Here is a 21,832-nt window from a genome sequence, read left to right as displayed (position 1 = left end):
GACATTTTAACACGGAGACGTGGCAAAACTTTTTAACGCAACTATTTCAATTCTCAAAACTGGGTACATTTTCTTCTTAGGAGTGAGTAATCTTTACTAATCTATGACCTTCCCACACAAGATACAAATAGTACTAAAAATGTAAATTAAAATGCAACATAAATAAGAATGTAAACAAAATGAAAATTCTTAACAAAAAATAATATTTGTGCGATAATAACACGTGATTTAATACACAATTTACATAACAATGTTTGCATTGTGAATATCAATTAATTAATAATAGATGAATTATTAATGAGCGTGTTTTATTTTTTTTATTTTGATTTTTAAATATTTGATTATATCTGTCCATTCTTCAAACAATAATAATAACTAATATTACAATAAATTCGTATTTTAACCAGAGTTTATTAAGAAATCGCTATTCGTTACCGGCACGGTTTTCTTTGGTTTAAACGAGTCTTTACACACCAATAGGAAAAAAAACAACAAAAATAGTGGTCGACCGACCACATACCCATTTTTAAATTTTATATTATACAATTTTTATTATTCATTTTATAATTAAAAATTAAATTGCAATTTTTTATTACAAATATATAAAAATACAATTATTTTGTATTAACTATAGCGATTAAATTTAGTTTACAAAATAAAGTAAAATTGTGAAGAGTACATACGTAAAATAATAGTTGATAGAGTAGGGTGGAGAATTTAACATTACAATGGAGTGGGTTACTTAAAATAATAATCCTGTAGACCGAAGTGAATTTAATTAGGATTAAAACTACTTCGCAACAATCCACCGTGGGGTAGTAACCGCTCGTCACCTCACAACATCCTAACTCCCCGCCCTCCTCTACCACTACTATGACCCTACACCACTCAACAACATCTTAACCACCATCCTCCTCTATCAACACTGCTACCCCACAACACCGCACGTCTCCCCACATCATTCTAACCCCCAGCCCTCCTCTACTAACACTATGACCCAACACCACTGCCCAACATCATAACCCCCATCCTCCTCTATCAACACTGCTACCCCACAACACCCCACGTCACCCTAAACCCCGCCCCCTCTACCCCCACTACTACACGTTACTCCACGTCACCTTCACGCTACCCCACGTCATCCCCCACGCTACCCCACGTCACCCCACGCTACCCCACGCTACAGGTCGAGCAGATACGGCGAGTCGAGCGCGCCGAGCCCGGCGGCCACACCGCCCTCGTTCGCGTCGGCGAGCTTCGTGCGCAACATGTGACCCACCTGGCGGTTGCTGTAGATCTTCTCGCGAGTGCTGCAAGACCATAATATGTTTAACGTTGTGACTACACGTTCACAGTGAATGCCCCACATGTGGGTTATTTTTAAGTCACTCTAATACGTGCGTGCACCTCATGAGGGCCACAGCTCTATTAGCACAAATTAGAATCGTTTTCATAGTCTACACGTGTGATTAGTTTTATTTTTCATTGCATACACATAAGGCAGAGAGCTTTTTTGCATTGAATACATTAGTGGGTCATCAAAAAAAAACATAAGAAGGGTAGTTTTATTTAAATATTTATTATAAGCTGTCATATAATATAAACTTCGCTTATCATATTTTCTAAAAACGCATTTACACGTGAGGGATTCTTTTCATATATTGTCGGTCCACTGTTAACGTGTTAAGAAAAATTTTTGGGAAAGTGTGAGTTGTACTTGCAGATATAGGGTTCAGTATCACGAATTTTTATTTTATTTTTATTATTAGTATTGCTTATCATAGCAGAGATAGAAGTAAATGCATTTTTCATAATAGGCAGTCAGATTTTCATATTTGTCTACGTATTTTCATGCTTATGTCTTTTTCTGTATTTGTTATAGGGGCCACCGTTATACATACTATGTAAAAATTAAAAGACGGACAGATAGTGGCTTAGTTATAGGCTTTCATTTTTACCTTTTGGGCACGGAACCCTAAAAAATATATATCTACAGTGTACAAAATAAAAACAAGCTATGCTCACCCGATGATAACACCAAATATGCCAAGCTCGGACACCAGGTCCACTAGCGGGGGCGGCACCGGAGCACCCGGCCGGACCACGTAACCAGATACCTGTTGTCATATTGTATTACTAGTTTTTGCCCGCGGCTTCGCCCACATTTAAAAGAAAATGATATGACATACTAACATACATAAAACTGAAAATTCGTACCTTCATTGGAATGGCAGTGGCGCCATCTGGCAAAAATTGGTCGTACCAACTCTGAAATCTTCGTGGGCTCATGAACAACAACTTTGCTAAAGATCATCACTTGATCAAATGCATAGTTTACGATTCAATCCTTACTAATATCGATTAAAATAATTGATTTTTTTGGTCCAAAAGATCGATTCTCCGATTAATCGATTTTAGATCGCCATCCCTAGTTCCCGACGCATTCCCGGAATAAAAACTATCATATGTCCTTTCTCGGGTCTCAGACTATTTTTGTGCGAAATTTCATTAAAATCGGTTCAGTGGTTTAGGCGTGCAGAAGAGACAAACAGACAGGCAGACAGACAGAGTTACTTTCGGATTTATAATATTAGTAAGGATGATTGTTAGTGTGGCGATAAAACGCCAAGAGATAGCGCCACTAGTATTCTAAATCTTTTTTAAACCATGTTGTATATACAAAGCAATTTCACAAGTGTGCGTTGATAGCTAAATCTAAAACTATAAGTATAAGTAGTTTCCACCCGAGGTCGGCCAAATACGCACGGCTACCTTAGGACTAAGCTGGAGTGCCTCGGAAAACTGTCTCCCTTACCACACCTTTCAAACCAGAACACAGCAGCGTTTAACACTACTGTTATTAGGCAAAAATAGCGAACCACAAAATTAGGCAGATAGGCATGACGGTAGACGGTGTTAATCTTACCAATGGTGGTAGTATCCTTTCCATGAGGATGTAGGCGGCTCGCTCGCGGCTGTGTCGCATCTTCAGCAAGGCATCACGGACGTCCGAACCGTATAGATTGTTACCACCGCCTTCACGTTGGGGCTTTAGCACGAACCTGGCAAAATTTATGTATTTTTTAATACACTTCTGTTAGTAGGCAGCAATCGATGTGGTAATGGTACCCCTGGAGATGAAGCACGGATATTGAACCAATTTAAATCTTGCACTCCGTCTTAGCTCTCAGCGATTCAAGTAAAGCTCTTATTTCATTTGGAGCCAATTACAGATAATCAAAAATCCAAAGTCCATAACTTACTACTTGTACATGAGCATACAATCCACTAGGGATTGTAGGGATTGTAATAATTTGCTACTTTATCTTTTTTTAATTATATACAAAAATATAATAAAACTGCCAATATTCAATATCAGCAAGCTATTTTATGCTATGTACACATACACAAAGCGCTTATTGTCAATCTATTTAATTCTCCCATTCCTGTTATCGCTAAAATCAAATTTAAATATCGTCTAACCTAACAAATCGAACATAACCCAACCCAACCCACAGTCTCACCTTTCAGCATCAGCGAGCGCCATATCCACGGCCCGTTCACCGCCCTCATCGAAGTCTAGTGAGTAGAGCCCCGTGAAGATGTCCCTCACGCGCTCCGTGGGCGCTCCGCCCCCGAGCAGGCGCTCCAGCACGCCGGGCGCCGCTAGCGCCTGCTGCACCTTCTTCGTGCCCGCCAGTTGGTACTGGATTGACGGGCACTTTATGGCACTGGGAACACAAGACTGTCATCGTCATCCTCATCATCATCATAATCATCCTAATCACAATCATTATCGTCATAATCATCCGCATGAACTTAATGATCCTTAGAGACATAATCATCCTCATCATCCTGATCAAACTCATCAACATGATCATCCACATAAAAATTATCTTTCACATCAACGTAATCACCCCTATCAACATAATCATCCTCGCCAGCACAGTTATTCTGATCAACCTAAGCATCCTTATCATTGCCCCACGATTACTAGCTCACCCCTGAGCCCTCGTTTTCATAAAACGTTGAAGTTCAATTTTGTGAGTTGATTTTGAAGTTCAAGTTTTATCAAGTGTAATTTGATACTTATATTTTTTTAGGTTTAGAGAGTGTAGTAAAGCAGATATATGAATTAGAGGCGTTGCAACTTAATCCTCTGGGGAAATGACGCATCATTTATATATAAGATAGAAGAACAATAGACAAAAACGCAACATAACAATAACCAAAACATACCTCTGCAATTATATTTAATTAATAATTTAAATAGTTTAGTGAGTTTCAAATAGGATTTTCTGCATTCATGATTATCATCCTCCTTTCTTTCCTTCCTTACATCCTACATTCTTCACTTCCATCCTCGTTTTACATACTTCCATCATCACAAAAACATAAAATGAACATCTCACGTGGATCTCTCGACGCGAAGTCTGGCGTCCCATTCCCTCGTCGACGGGTACTGCGCGGGCTCGTATCCAGAACGGTAGTACACCACCGCCACCGGGTGACCGTCCCTGTGTGGATATTGGGTATAATGTTATATTGGCGCATGGCAGTGTGTCAGCCAAGTTTTGATCATAAGTCCATTATAACATTTAAGTTGATCCAATTAAAATATTAGGTATCTTTATGGATACCTGGGTGCATGACAGTGTGACAGCCAAGTTTGGATGATCATAACACCAGATACAGGGTAAATTTCAAAATGAACTTGTTGGTTTCCTGGCTAGGGATAGATTTTTAAAATCTCATGATACAATTTTAGTTTCGTAAATCCTTTTAGAATTTTTCACTATTTCATATAGTTTCGGATTTGGCCATGAACATCCACTGGAAAAATTCACCCTGTACCCACATAAAATTTACAAATATAATATTTAAAATTTACAAGTTTTTATTGTCAAAAATTTTAATCAGTGAATTTGCTCACTATTTTTTTAAATTTCACCAACAATTATATTAAAACAGAGTTTTTTAAAGAGGCAAGATTCTCCTTATGCTTAGTAATGAACTAATGACTTAACTTAGTTGGAACTTACAAAACAAGTTGCTTCTTGTCGTTAAGTTCAGTCTCTTCGTATATTTCATTCAGCGTTTTCCTGTATATCTGAAAAGTAATAGGTATTTTTAAATGTTAGATCAATTGATTATTTCATATACATTTTTATACCAATTAAATATAAATGCTTAACAAAAATTAGCGTTTGTTGTAATTTTTTTCAAATAACCATTATCCCTTCAATTTATTTCATACGTGAAGAAATGTCATTTTGCACAATTATATAACAAAGTAATTTACCACATTGTATGTACCTACATATTGTACACTTATTCAGTAATCTGTATCAAACAGAGCTTTAAATGCTGGTGTCTCAAGTTTCTTGACTTTTAGAACTAGGCAGGCACACTGCCGCGTGTCCAGTTTTAGTTTATTATTTTCAATAAAAATGCTACTCACCATAATCTCCGGCCGTTTCTCAGATATCTCGAATTCGTGGAATCGCTGATCACATATGTTGTACGAGATCTCTTCAACGACGAAGAGTACCACCGCGTCGGGCACGCCGAACAGGTCGAACGCCTCGGTGATGCCCGAACACAGGCCCGACAGAGCGAGGTTCGCTGGCATCTGGTAACGAATAACGTTACATTCTGAGATACTGACTTTCACCATACACCACGCATACCATTCACCTTAATATAATTAAAGGATTATACTTTTAAATGTTTTTGCTCGAAATTGTATTCAACATATGTATGTATACTATATTATTATTACTATTTGAAGGTGGTAGAACCCTTTGTGGTTCGACTCCGGCGGCACCACCGCCACACCTATTTCTGCCTAATAACAGCAGTGTTAAGCGCTGCTGTGTTCCGTTTTGAAGTGTGTGGTAATGGAGACATACTTCCTATCTGATAATATACAGATGTCCATGGGCGGCAGTAGCCACTTACCATCAGGTGGACTGCAAGCTCGTCTGCTACTCCTATATTATAAAAAAAAATGTGAAGCAATCCATATGTCTAGTACATTTGTTAAATAGTAAAGGGTATAACTTTTATGACATTCGTGAATTTATGACATTTAATATAAATTAGTTAACGTTTAATATAGTAATAATATATAATGTAATGTTAAATCTTTGTTGAATTAATTGTATTTAATTATAATGAAATTGAATTGTAATATTAAAATATTAGATTAAGAAGACAATTATGTATTAACTAAAATTTTGCATACCTCTAAGAGGTGTAATATAGAGGACAATTTTATGATATAACAACTGTATACCTATATCAAGCAAAATAAATGATTTGATTTGAAAGGCAGGTTTGAATTTCGTCAGCAGGTACTACGTTACATTTGATCTTGAAATTTTATTTAAAATGTACAATAACTACTAAATTATATATTACATTAAGCAGATAACGAAGACAGTTAAGTATTAAATGAATAAATTTTTAAAATTACTCACATTTTTTATTAGGTCCGGGCGTCCTAATTGCCGTAAAATATAGCTGTAAATATAATCAAATATATTAAATAAAAAAAATATAGTGGATTTGGTTAACCGAAAATAACAAAAACATAAATATATATTATGTAATATATTTTGCAAACAAACGTTAAAATAATTTTTGTTATTTTCGGTTCAGACATTTTTTGACTAAAGCAATATATTTTACGAATTACAATACGAAATCCATGCTGTAATGCTGTTAACTTTTTAATTACCTCCTAAATTTGAAATATATTTTCTTATATTTTTAATAAATCTCAATATATAGTAATTATTATGACTGTACAGAAATAGCTCAGTTGTATATACAGTATAATGGTAATTAAATAAAATTCAAAAATTATAGATATGTATAACTTTTAAAAAGCGCATTAGACATTTTCTATAAACGCTTACTGTTAATTTTTACAATATATGTTTTTAAATTTTTATCATGTAAAATAAATAAAAAAATGCACTTAATCATCAAAATGTGTCTTTTTCACTAAATCAATCCATAAAACTAAATCAAAACGCAAATAATCTATCGTTTAATACTTCTAAATCAAATATAGGAGATTTCAATCTACTCACTCTAAAATACTAACTAATAATACAGTTATACAGCAAATCAAGACACATTCACAACAAAATTACTAACATTTATATGAGTAATACATGCGTAAACTTAACATGACATACAACATATCGATGCAATCGCCTTTAAAAGCTGTAATTACACGTATTATACAAGAAAATAGGATTAAATTTTAATTATTCAATCGAAAATAGTGGGTAAATTAGAAGATAAGCGCAGTTATCGCGGGAAAATGTAAAATTAGAGGCAAGTTATTGCTAATAGAATATGCGCAGATCAAACGCAAGAGCCTATGCATTTAAGCGCATTTATGACGAGGAGTGGCTTACTATTCCCTCTTTGTTTGGATAACGAAATGAAATATATATAAAATAAATAAATAAACAAATTCTATAATTCAAAGACATTTGATATTTGTATGATGTTTTTATGATTTTTACATATGTTTTTTTTTGTAATCAATATTTTGGATTATACTTGTTGGAGTTTTAAAAACTAAAACGACGGATAGACCCCATACCCCTTTACATCCAAACTACATTACTTTAGTTCATGACCACAGCAAAATGAATACTTTTAAAAGAACACATATAACAATTGAATAGTTGCTTTAAATTCGTTGCAAAATTATCAACGCGATGTAAAATTTTATATTTTTTTGTTATATCTACTACACCTATTTTATGTAAGCTTAAAAATTCTTATGAAGAGACAACTATACTGAAAGATGTTCCCCCAACCTGGACCTCTTTTGCTGGACAAAAAATGAATTAAAAAAACATGTCTCACAGTATCAATCTTTACAACAAATCCTAATTTTCATCCATAAAATATGTACGCAATTATAACCACAAGTTTTAGTATATAATCTTTTTAAAATTGCAAATTGACTATAGTTGTACCTGTCTTCATTAAGTGTGATACTACCCATATATTTTGTATTTGGGTCCACAATATATTTATATTGAAGGTAAAAAATGAATTTATTTTTACGACACACACGACAAATGAATTGGGAAACTGGAAAAACAATTGACAGCTGAAATGAACACTTAAATAGGATAGACGGTCTTACTTGCGGTAGGCCACAGAAACGCGTCTACTCCTGAGGGCTAACTTCCAATCTCCAGTGTGAGTACCGATATACTTATACCTTCTAACCTATAACCGTTAATCAGAAGGCATTGATATTACAAGCTCAACTGAATTCGGACTGCAGCAGTTCCACCACCCTTAATATTCTTTTTCTTTTGTCATGCAAGGCTGGCAATCATAACGTAAAATGATATAAATTGCATGACATTTTATCAGATAAATAAATCCAGTCGGTTCTCTATCCTAAAACCGATCGCTATTTTACATTGTTGTAACTGTCGTAAGCTAGCTAACCTATCCTAACCTAAACTACCCTACACTGGTCTTGGCGAAGATATCATCCAGGATGTTAAAGTTTACCTAGCCTCTCCTTGTAGGTTGACTACTTTCATACAAATACATCTTACATAAGTTATTAGGTATAGTTTTCTCAATACACCACGTTTTTATTTTCAGATTTTTTAATCAGATCAATTTATGATCAGAATAAGCCGTTTACCATATTTTTGCCATGCGTGCCATGGAGTCACATATGTCCGCGAAATATTCCAAAAAACAATTATGTAATTATCTCTGAAATCTGTTGACAAAAAATAATTTTAGATATCAATGGAATAGATTTTGCAGAGTTTAAAGATAAGATTGGATGCCAATTCCTTTTATGTCCCATTTCTAGGCACAGGTTTAAGTGAAGGATGCCAAAGGAAGTCCCATAAATTTACCCTTATACGGAAGATTGCCAAAATGAAACCTATGCTACCATCCATTTATTTAAGAACCCATGAGATTTCAAACAAAAATTACCTAAAAGAGTATGTTCAAATTATTAAATTCAAATTATTAAATGTTCACATAACACTCAATAAAAGTATAAAATTATCTATCCAGATATCAGTAGAAACTAGGACAAATAAAGGAAAACATTTATAACGAACGCACACGATCCCAAAGACAGTTTTTTACTTCTAATGTCAATGTCTTCTTGTAAATAAATTAAACAATTTTAATATGTATAACATTTCTCAAATCTGTCTCAGTCAGTTTATGTTCAGAATTATTTGATATACTAATACTTTTAAATAATTAATTACTTTAGTCTTAATGTCATTAAATCAACATTGACAACAATGTATTTTCCTCATTTTTAAAATTATATTATTTTCATTCTTTTGTAAAGTTTTGACCTTAATTTGCGTACATATTTCATGGATGGTCCCTTACCGACGGCGGCGTGGTCAGGTAACATCTCTCAAGTGATCGCACTATCGAAAAGCTACCTACATATGTAATACTTTATACATGCACGCCAAATCTATGGACCATATCCGAACAAGCTCTACCGTTTCGCCCCATACATGCTGAACTTATCTTAGTCTACGTCACAACATTAAGCGAAAGCAGTGCGGCAATACAATCAAATGCATACATAGTGATAGGAGTGAAAGAGATGGATGTACAGCGTGCATATGCGTAGCATAGATAGCAGTCACATGAGAGATGTCGACTAAACAGTCCTGTTTGCGTGGAAGGCTGGATGACCGTTTTTTTACATTTTAAAATAAGATAAGGTTAAAGTTAGGTAAAGGTAAGGTGTCGATTGAGTTTTAAATAATTTCCTTTCACTTACAAGCGGATGTACTTTACCTGTATGTCGTTAAAGAAAAAAGGTTAAAACACTTCATTTATGAAAAGAAAAGGTACCAAAAATATATATTTTTGAAGTTAACTGAAGAACTGTAATTGTATGCATCAGTCTTCAAATAAAAAATTGACAATTATAACATCTTTCTAATCTACAGGATGTTCATTAAAATACTTATTTTTACAATTCGAACCATTTGTATTGTTACTTTTAGGGGACAAGTAACCGAGCCAAAAAAAACATATTATTAGAAGAAATCAACACCTTACCATTAAAAAATCAATTACCTTATCACCAAAAGCCAAACAATTTATATGATGATCAACTTTTTTAGGTTATCCTTTGTCAGTCATGAGATTTATCATAAGGCCTTCCACGCAAAACAGTTACAAAAGCGTCGGTACCGGGCCATGTCTGGTAGTTTTGACGTTATCGCGCCAAAACTCGATGCGATCGTGTTAAACTCCACTTGTTTAATTCGATTCCCGTCGGGGAACTGCATCAGGTAGTCGGAGCGGAAGAGGCCCAGGCTGAGAGACTGCAAACGATTCAACACGTGAAACTATGTTCAAACATTTGTATGACAAATCTTTTTTATGACAACATTACCTTGACAACACATTTTATGACAACTCTTTTATTAACATACAAGCTAGCAAACGGGCTATTGATCTTAAATCGTGAGCTAAAATTTACTACTTAATTTCTTTTAAATTGCATAGTTATTTAAAATAAATGTGCAATAGTCTGGATGGAACCAACGTGATTAAATTGAAAAGACAAAATTATCAAAAAGGTATGTTCGAACTTGCTTTTTTTTTATTTAATTACTTTTTATTGACCATACTAAAAAAATGTGGTATAAAAGGCGGACTTAATAAATATCATTTTCTCCCAGTCAACTTTAGGGATATGCAAAAAAATCAAAGGCTATATCTATCTAAATAAATCCATCACAAACTTGTGATGGATTTGACGGAAAATATACTAACATGATTGTACTTGGTGACAGATTCTCATGAGATTATGACGACTTAACATCAGGTTGCATGCCCGTTTGCTACTTGTTATACATAGTCTAATTAATGACAGGAATATCAATTTGACATCTTATACAACACAAATTCTTTTTTATGCCATAAGAGGAAACAGGCACGTTTCAAGACAAGACATGGGTCACACAAGCTTCAGTCGGGAATTGAACCCAATCACACAATCATTCAGTATTTCAATAAACATGATATTCGTACAGCGAACTTTCTTAACACTTACATACGTACACCCCATTAATTTATTATAAAAATACATACACCATACACATAAGCAATATTTTACAGCATTTACATTTTCGACATTTACATTTTAATATAAAAGACATAAAACATAATCATCATGTATAATATTCACTTAGGGACCTGTATTTTTGGAGTTTACTCCTTAAGAAACGATTTGAGTTATAAGGCCCGGTACGGAAATTTTATGAGGAGTAAAATCAAGTGTAACACGAAAAGTTGAGGCGTAACGGTAACCAAAATATGAATCAAGAGTGCTTTTATTAATTTAAAATACAGTAAGTTCAAATCCCATATGAAGTAATTATTACAATAAAAATAATTAGCAATATATAAAACATTAAAACGTCATTAACTAATTTGTTTACATTTTTGCATAAATTAAGTTATAGGTTTGATCATTTATAAACACTGTGAAAAATATGAACATTGGCGCCATAATATGATTAACAATCTTTTATGAACGTTTTTAAAGAAGAGTAACATATAAAATCAGTAAGCAATTGAATAAGATATAATATTAGCAAAATAAGTTTTTAACATAAAGAGGCTTTTGTAAGTTACTGATATATTAATTTAACTTATAAAAATGGATGCATTATTGATCAGCACCATCTATCAACGATAAACGGGCAAAATCAAAACAGTATTATTTAATATTTATTACAGAATTATTGCTAATGAATTATGTTCAAAATAAGTTATATAAAATTAGCAATACGTTTTAAATGAATTCTAGAATTATAAAACATTCAGAAACAATCCAAATTACATATAATAACATGTTTATTGAGTCTCATATAAATTTCATCCGTAAATTGCAACAAGGATATTTTATAGATGGCAAAGAAATTATAATTATTAAGTTTTAAGTTATAAAACGTTTAACATTGTTTTAAATATAAATAATTATATTATATTAAAATTTACTTTAATATAAACAATTATATTAAGTTACCATTATAATATTTGGAACCAAAATACATAGATTGATAAACTTGCAAACTTACAATTTATAAAACTTGCCACTAGATGGCGCTATTTTATATTATTTTGTAACATACTTTATGTAATACGCATTATTGAAGTAATATAAATAATCCGAATAATTACAGATATATGTTTGTTTCTCTTATCATTTTAGCAGATGCGTTCATTTACCTACCCTTTTTTCTATTCGATATATATCATAATTATCATTCGTAAGGAGTAAACTCCAATCGTGCGTCGTAGCTGACACACACACACTTTTTTTTCTTAGAACTTGGCTGACACGTTACCGCGTGCCTACACGTCATTAAATGTTTAAAAATAATTATCAATATATTATTGTTCTAGAAAAACAGTTGAATAAAACTGTAAATCGTAAATAATTGATTATACAATAACAAATGTTAACAAAAATCATTTACTAAAAAGAAACAAAAAGAGAAAAATTATTAAAAAAAAAAGACAAACCCACTGAGTTTCTTACCGGATCTTCTCAGTAGAGGTCGCGTTCCGATCCGGTAGTAGTTTAAGAAAAAATATTGTACCTGAGAATTTGTAAGTGCCGTCGTTGGCCTATACAAAATAAATATATTTCATTTCATTTCATTACTATCAAAGTTGAATGCAAGTACGAAAACAACAAAATGTACATATTGTGTGAACTATACTGGTTAAGAACAATCAGTATTTTGATTTGCTGTGGTCACGAGCTATGTATTAAATAATCACAGTTTATTTTACTATACTAATTAGCATATTATGACGTCACTAGGCACCATAGCTTTTTTATTGTAGTCATGGTCATAATAACTCAACATATTATTTAAATCGTATGTGAATTGTATAAACAGCAAGCGAGAATCATTTTGAGTACAAAATCAGCGAAAAATGAATGGGCATGATGACAATATTGAAAATCGAAGAATAAATGATTTACTTAAAAACAATATTTTGAAAGCATTTTCAAAAATGGCCCAGTTTTAATAAAAACTTTAGGATTCATTATAATTTCAATAAAATAAAAATATAAAATGGAGTATTTTATACTTTTATTTTATCGGCCATCTTGTCTAAAACGCTAATCGGGGCGAAATGACGTCATTTTTTTGGCGTGTCACCGTATTGCTTGAACTTTACTATGGGATGTCGAAGCGTGTCGTCACTCGCGGACGCCATGACACCCGTAAGCGTTTTCAAGCTTAATTCAAAATTTGTTTTAAAAATCCTAATATTTCCGTTAATACTGAATTTATTGCCGAAATAGTACGATTTTTGGAATCAGTAGACATGTACCTACATTATAGAAGGGGAGTTCAAAATTTGTCATCATGCCCATTGATATATATGTAGTCATATGAACCATTAATATACCTACATTAATTTAGCAGTTTCACGTCGCTACATTTGCCTTGTGCAATAGTAGAATCTTACGTCAACTTGGTGACACACATACCTACATATCACGTGTAAACATGAAAATGCAAGTCTTGTTGCATAACAGATACGTAGCATATTTAAATAAGTATTCATAGCGGCTGAAATACTTATGAGACGACAGGACTAAGTCGTTAAATTAAATTCAACCGATTTCCCTATCAAACGGTAATCGAACGAGTTCTTCTTGTAAGAAAAACAGCGTGTATTATATTTCCCCAAATTTAATCCTTACAAGCGACACTATCCGATGGTGAAATAATACATAATGTGTTTTGTTTTATTTCATCATCATCATCATCATCATCAACCCATTACTGTCCCACTGCTGGGCACGGGTCTCCTCTCAGAATGAGAAGGATTAGGCCATAGTCCACCGCGCTGGCCAAGTGCGTATTGGTAGACTTCACATACCTTTAAGATTTTTTTATAAATCTCTCAGGTATGCAGATTTCCTCACGATGTTTTCCTTCACCGTTTAAGCAAGTGATAATTAATTTCTAATACGCACATAAATTTGAAAATCAGAGGTGCGTGCCTGGGATTTGAACCTCGGACCCCTCGATCGAGAGGCCGCGTTTCTTAACCACTAGGCTATCACTGCTTTTGTTTTATTTATTGAAAATAAACTCGTTCGAGTCCATGATGAGGAATAAGTGCTACTATCCGGTATCCGGCCGGATAGTGTTTAGAACGCCGGATAGGCCGGATAGCGGATAGCTGCCGGATGTGCGTTGCATCACTAGTAACCACCTACCATCAGGTTAATTCAAATGTAATCGAAAAAAAACAAACAAAAATTTCGATCGAATAAATCAGAGTATACAGATTGATTTTCAAGTGGATCTTCATTGCCAAATACAAAGCTTTAAGAAATAGCAAATACCGAAAGGAATTACAAGGCCGATTTAAATAAAAACCAAAACTGCATCATTACATTTTTTTAATCTAATATCCTATCCGGGAATCGAACGAGTTCATGTTGAAAAAAAAATACGCTATACTATTCCAACATCGGGTAGTGTCGCTTATAAGGATCAAATTTGGAGAAGTAATGATAAATGACAAACTTAAAGAAAAGACAAATTTTCAAGAAAATACATATTTTGGCCTCCTTGAAAAATACACCCTGTATAAAGTTATATATTGATATTTTCAAATTTAGTTTGAACCAAGTGAATCTATGCCTACAACTGTCAACATAGGAAGTTATTAAACTGAATTCAACAACTTTTGAAGGCGACTACACGAAATCAATACACTGATGGTATAATGTTTACAAATTTTAACTACACACAGTCATTACAGTGGTGTTATGTTAAAATTGCATTCTGTACAAACTTCAAACCTTATACACATAAAGACATTATATATTTTTTTCTTTATAATATTAAAAAAAAAAACACTCCCATGTCTGTAGCGGTCGTGTTACTGTATCTATAAATATGTTAATACACATTGTACAAGGAAATACTATTGCCTGCCACGGTTCGTGCCTGACAAGCATTGTGCCTGTAGAAATAAACCTGACTACCCCGTCACCCTCCAGACTTTATAACCGTTACTTTCCGACACAAATATGAGTATATGAGTGTTTTAACGACTTTCATACTAAAAATAATCTTAACCATGTTAAGTTTTATTAATGTCCCTTATAACACTCATCGGTATTTAGATGAGCTATATTTTCTTTTAGAATACTGTTATATTACTATTCATCTTGTCAGTATTGTTAATATTTATAGTATACCTAAATTATTTTCTATAATAAACGTTTTCTACATCATACATATCAGTATATGGAAATATACAGGGCGTCCAGAAAATGTGAATAAAATAGAATAAGTTAATTTTAGTGGATTTTGTTTTACTTATAAATCAAAACTATTACATATAATGGCCGAAAGTTCAAAATCCTTGTTTATCTTAAAAAATGTATTAAATGTTAAATTAAAACAACGAAGTCGAGAACTTTATCGAATTAGTACTTTAATTAGGTATTGCTTCACGGAAGCAAATATTGTTATCTTTATTAAATAATACTATTACTAATCGGTAGAAGTATACTTATATCGTCACTAGCTGACCCGGCAAACGTCGTGTTGCCATATACCTAATTAAAAAAATATTAAAGGTGAACTACCATTATCACTTCGGGCTTTGAATAATAGTAAGTAGCCGATTCTCAGACCTACTGAATATGCATATAAAATTTGATGAAAATCGGTAAATCCGTTTCGGACGAGTACGGTAACAAACATTGTGACACGAGAATTTTATATACAAGATTTTGTCAACATATTAGAAAATTTATGACCATTGCCACTATTATAAAAATGGATCAAAAACACCTTTAAACTATGAAACAGTATTGATCGAATAAAAAAATAAACAGCTTTTTGATGCGAAAATAAACTAGATTTTCTATTTTAAATTTCAATTCTTATTCCATTTTTTTATTTTAACTACGTTTGAAATTCAAAAACTCTGAATTTCAATTCAGATCATATTACTAAAGAAGATAAATTATTCTTAACAGCCGAAAAACAAATATTTTGAGTAGTTTTTTTAAAAATCTTTTTATGTAATTGTATTCATTATCTGTATTGCATTTTTGTTCTAATGTTTTACTTTATATAAGATTAGCAATAAAACGTTATGCAAAAAATAAAATCGTAAATGTTACTAAACTCTATCATGTTTAAAGTGTACTACACTTGTACCAATAAACTTTATAAAACACACACAGATTAATAAAATTAAATGTACAGTAACACATTTAAAAAAAAATTAAAATTACACACAAAAAAATATGTACAAATATTTTCCTTGGGAGTAATAAATTTACAAATTTACATTACATTTGTGCCAATTTCAGTTTACACGTCACCATTGTTTTAGTATCGCACTATTCTAATGTAATAATTACAAAAATCTATTATTAATTCAACGTATCTACTGTAAAGGTGTTGATGATAAATACATACTGAGTTGTAAGCTTGTTTCGGCCTTAAGCGTTGTACTAGAGAAGCATTATCATCTAATCTAATAGATCGTTATACTTACGCTGGAAAATATAACTGATTAATTTGCAATACGCTAACCTAAGCATTTTAACAATTACCTCATTGTCATGTTAGAATTAGACGAGATTCCCAATCAATAATCAATCATTTTAGTATTTTTCAAACACATACACAAACCAGACGGACGGAATAACGATTAAAGACAAATAAAAATGATATATTCCTCTATTTTCCTAACACAAATGTCATCGCATTTGAAACCCCAATATTTTAGTAAAATAAATGTCTAAAATGTCAATAATGTTATCATGTTTAAACACATTCATTATAATTAAATGAGGGCACATTTTATTGTCTACAACAAACAGTTATGGATATGACGTCACAAAACTAACAAATCGTCAGACATATTAGTAATCACTCCTACATACCCCACTCTACATCAATATGTTTCAGTCAACATTAATCAGTTATCATTCCCACCGTAGAGTACGCGTCAAACTTCTAGTCTGCTCTGAATACAGAAGTGAGTCACGTCGCAACAGCAAATTGTAGATATTAGCGGGACGAAGACAGCGCGGGACCGCTCCGGCACCCGTCCGTTGCCCGCTCTCGCCCACGGGTACATAGCTGCGTTAGTGTGCCCTTACTGTTACTACGAAGTATATGCTTGTAGTTGTGTTACCTCATTGGCTCTCTGACTACACCTACAACTTCAGAGCGGACTAGCAGTTTGGCGCGGACTATGACAAGAATACAGAAACGTTTAGCGCAGCGAGGCGATCTACCTCTGTATGTCGCGTGACACCGGCCCGAGGTGGCCGAAGCCTGACGCAATGCTGTTGATCTCGACCTGCTTCCAGGAGCAGTAGGGCGTGTGCTTCGCGCACTGATTCTCCGTGTGCGGACACCTCGACTCCAACATGATGTCGGAACGCAGCATGCCTAGCGATATCGGCTAACCGAGAAACACTTGTCAACGTAATAGACCAAAGAGACCAGGCGGAAAAATAATTCGATTCTTTTTGTATCCTACATTATATGTTACGTTTCATACCTACACATACCCTATACCCTATAGGTACATAGTATCATGGTATAGTAATTTTGTTTATACTTTCATGATTTATCAGGGTATAATTATTTAACCCAGTATTGATCCCAAACAAACTTAAGTTTTTTGTTTGCAGCAACATAAAACTAAACTGCATATAAATTGTTGAGCCAAACTTATCATTATTTTTTTATTTTTAAATATTTATGATTTAATAGTCTTTAGTACATAATAATAAGCCTTATGGCTATTCAAAGATTTTGACAAATGTATATTTTACATGTGAAAATTAAATCACATACTCGCACATAATTTACAATCAAATTCTTTGTAAAAAGCTATTTTCTAAGACAGTAATCACTAAGTTATTTTACTGTAAAAATAAACTGCAAATGGTAGTGAAACCACAAAATACTTCACGGTGAGCACATTTAGCAATTTTAAATGTTGCAAGGTAATTTCTAAAACAAGATTTCCATTGGCCTTCAACATAATTTTCATTTGCAATATTACAATTAGGTCACTTAAATTAGAAAAAAAAGACCATATCATAAAAATGTAGTACCTAGACACACCTAATTTATAATTAAATAATCATCAATAATTCTAACATAAAAGTACCTTCATAATAATAACCTGAAAGTTAACACCACTTAAAACAATATTAATATAGTTATTTTCAGTAAGAAAAGCAAGAGTTTGTTGTATTTACCTGTGTTATGCCTTCTTCGCGCACTTTTACCCAAATGTTGTATAAACTTGCTGTGAATTCGTCCACCTGCAGGGCATTTTGCAGGGTCTGCTCAAGGAACTCATTGTCGTGGGCAACCTGAATAAAATAATAATTATAGTTTAAAAACTAGAAACCACGCTAAAATCGCACGACGAAAATCGTTAATCGTGATTCCTGACGATCCTAATGAGGTGAATGAGATAAAATTATTTATCGTGTATTGTCATCGATTCTTGATAATTGTTCAAAATTTTAAATTAATCGGACTGTTCAAAGTGAGTAAAAATCGGGTTCAAAGATTCCATTACATACATACATACAGGTCAAGCTAATAAAAGCGTGGTAAAAATAAATAAGTACGTATTGATTCTTATAAGTTTTAATTGTACTTATTTTAATTGGTACAGTATTGTGTAAATCTGGTAAATGCGACATAGTATGTATCATGTTAGGCATACTGTTCTATACTTTTAAGGTAATTAAATCAACACTAAGAAAAATTGGAAAAAATAAATTAATTTTCAGACCTGTGTTATTAAGGGGATTTCTATACTAGTTTTTGTCTAATGTTCGATTATTTAGAGGATTTTTTATTGACAAAATATAATTTCATCAATAGCTAGCAAAAAATAAAAATATGAAAATAAAAATGTTTAAAAAGCAGAAGAGATAAGTATTATTTAAATAGTACTTAAATGTTTTGCCTTTAACAACTATTATATAGGCACTGAAGTTATCATGATGTATAAAATAAATAATTTATAACACATTCAGTATTTACTACTACTATTTGAAGGTGGTAGAACCCTTTGTGGTTCGACTCCGGCGGCACCACCGCCACACCTATTTCTACCTAATAACAGGAGTGATAGGCGCTGCTGTGTTCCGGTTTGAAGGGTGTGGTAAGGGAGACGTACTTTTCCGAGGCGTTCCAGCTTAGTCCTCAGGGGTAGCAGCGCATCTGTGGCCGACCTCAGGTAGGAATATCTAATCCTATCTGGGGTTGATTACAGATGTCCATGGGCGGCAGTAGCCACTTACCATCAGGTGGACTGCATGCTCGTCTGGTACTCCTATTATATAAAAAAAAAAAAAAAATTTACTACTAAAAAATACTCATCATGAGTAAACATTTACAATAAGCATGTCAGAGTGACTGGTATGAATGAACTTTTTTATAGTCATTGTTATAACTTATAACCATCTGTATAGATTCACATTTAAATAATGACACATTGTTGTCTATATTTTTATAACATACATGAAATATGTATTTCTTACCTACAATTTGCCAAGTATTAAGTGCTAATTTTTACTTGTATGAGGTGTTCAAATTTAGCCCTCGGAGATAGCAACAATTGTGGTAAGTCTTAGGTAGAACTTAGATCTTATTTGGGATTGATTATGTGTCCATGGGCAACAGTAGCCACCTACCATCAGAACATTGACATTGTTGGCTACTTCTATGTAGAAAAAAACAATGCATGGCTCCCTGCACTGACTGATGATTAACGCTCAAATCATGACATGGTCCATTGCATTGGTGTGGTGAGGGAGACATACTTATCCAAGGCTTTCCAACTTAGTCCTCAAGTAAGAACTCATCTGTGGCCAACCTGAGATACGACTTACCTTATGGGGTAACAACTCACCAGTTGTCAATGTTAGGTAGGTCTCTCATCTTATCTGGGATATGTAATTCATTACAGATGCCTATGGGCGGCAGTAGCCACTATCAGGTGAACCTAAGTATCCTTATGTAATACTGCTAGTCCGCTCTGAATATAGAAATGAATCATGTTGCCATAGCAAATTGTATGATTACAACTGCTCGCAACAACTTCGGAGCAGACTAGCAGTTTGGCACAGACTATACCAGTACAACACACAGTAGTGTAGTGGACAGTATGCTTGCTTCTTACTTAAATATAATGCAAAAAAAACTTAATGTCTTGAAAGTCAATCATTGCATTTAAAGCAATATAAACATACCTTATGCATCAGCTCATTCAATATAGTTTGCAATTCAATAGCCTTGGTGAACTCTGTCCGAGGGAACGGTGATGGGAGTAACACAAATGGTGCTATCTGTTAACAAATATTTAATATAATTATTATAAGCAACCATTATAGAAAATGACTGTTTTTTATTATTGATATACTAGAAAGATGTATTATTCATAATAAGTTTCCATTTTGAAAATAATCGTTATAATACATAAATGTGTAATACTTATAATAAGTAGCCTTTTTGGAAACTATAACTTGTTATAACACCAAATCATCTGTACTATTCACTAATGATCATTAATGATCTTTAACAAGTCTTAATTAAGTTGGAGTGGTAATTAACATATTTTTGAAATAAATCATTACATTTATGTTAACCATCATTCTTCATTTTCATTTTAATTTTTTTAATTAAACAAAATAATCTCAGAAATCACCACATCTGCATCATAATTGATGGTTTAGTTTAAAGAGTGTGGTAAAGGGACACTTTTCACTTTCACTTTCTACACTCACAGCCCCACACTAGGATTCCCTGTGTCGTGGGTGCCGTGGACACACACATAGACAAATACACAAACACCCAGACCCAGAAACAGAAACCTAGATCATCATTGAGATATCTGTCTGGCCGGAGATCGAACCCGGGACCCTCTGCGCGTCAGACCGGTATAGTAACCGCTCCGCCACACGGGACACTAACACAAACATTTCAACATACTCCTAAAAAAAGCTACGCATCTGTGCGGACTTTAGGTAGGATCCCTTATCTAGTCCATGGACAGCAGCAGTTTACCATCAGACAGAGCATAGTTTGTTACTTCATGTAATAAAAATACCTGGATAGCGTCCTTAGTGAAGTGTTTCTTATCCCGCATGCCGACGCCGTGCATCAGCGCCCAGTCCTTAGCCTTCTCTATAACAGTCACCAGAAACTTATGCTCGAGAGGCAGAGGAATACACGACGCGAGACGAGATTGAGACATTTTGCCGCGGTTTCTAAATTAAATTGATTGACAAACAGCAAAAACTCGCAATTTAATTTTTTTATGTGGTTATTTATTTAGTTTTATTATTTGTGGAATACGTGCGGCCGAAAACTGATTTTGATGATAAATAAAATGCTGTCAAGCTGCCAATGTCAAGTTCAGCTGAAATGTCAAATGTCAAACGTGGTAATTTCTTTTTTTTTACTGCGATTTCATTGGACAAATTTATAAGGTTTCGGCCTATCTTTATTTACAGATTTAAACAAAATCTTATTGCATTGGGGCTTGGTTAAAAATTTTGTGCCGCGAAATTAATACGCTGTAATGTATGTATCTTATATTAAAGGCAGTGTGTATTAAAGGAAGCGGGAGATAGGGAATGATCCTTTTTTTAAGCGAATGATAGATTTGCGAATAGTAAAAAGAAGTGGCAGCGCGCACACATTTTGAAATTGCTAGTTTC

The 21,832-nt window shown here is 33.4% G+C and overlaps 1 protein-coding gene across 1 annotated transcript; it reads right to left on the bottom strand.

Annotated features, from left to right (window-relative positions):
* Positions 1 to 1,139: 1,139 nt before the first annotated feature.
* LOC140756419 (glutathione synthetase) lies at positions 1,140 to 21,526 on the bottom strand. Its single transcript, XM_073091917.1, has 13 exons — positions 21,220 to 21,526; positions 20,363 to 20,458; positions 18,350 to 18,466; positions 17,392 to 17,541; positions 10,246 to 10,379; positions 6,483 to 6,525; positions 5,462 to 5,632; positions 5,043 to 5,110; positions 4,413 to 4,517; positions 3,525 to 3,731; positions 2,927 to 3,062; positions 2,026 to 2,117; positions 1,140 to 1,310 (listed from the first exon to the last, which is right to left on the bottom strand). The coding sequence occupies exons 1-13, from the start codon at positions 21,364 to 21,366 to the stop codon at positions 1,181 to 1,183; spliced, it is 1,596 nt and encodes a 531-aa protein (XP_072948018.1). The 5' UTR covers positions 21,367 to 21,526; the 3' UTR covers positions 1,140 to 1,180.
* Positions 21,527 to 21,832: the final 306 nt, after the last annotated feature.

This window comes from Epargyreus clarus, unplaced genomic scaffold (assembly GCF_041222505.1).
Source record: "Epargyreus clarus isolate Ecla_fem2 unplaced genomic scaffold, WU_Ecla_fem_2.2 ptg000035l, whole genome shotgun sequence".
Classification (NCBI taxonomy): domain Eukaryota; kingdom Metazoa; phylum Arthropoda; class Insecta; order Lepidoptera; family Hesperiidae; genus Epargyreus; species Epargyreus clarus.
Note: the sequence above shows the minus strand (reverse complement) of the source record. Positions and strands in the feature narration are given on the sequence as shown.

Excerpts from the sequence above, each read along its gene's own strand:
- LOC140756419 (XM_073091917.1), bottom strand. The coding sequence starts at position 21,366 with ATGTCTCAATCTCGTCTCGCGTCGTGTATTCCTCTGCCTCTCGAGCAT. Across the intron at positions 17,542-18,349 it reads GCGAAGAAGGCATAACACAG|CCGATATCGCTAGGCATGCT; the intron begins GTAAATACAACA and ends TTTCTCGGTTAG. Across the intron at positions 1,311-2,025 it reads ATATTTGGTGTTATCATCGG|CACTCGCGAGAAGATCTACA; the intron begins GTGAGCATAGCT and ends ATGGTCTTGCAG.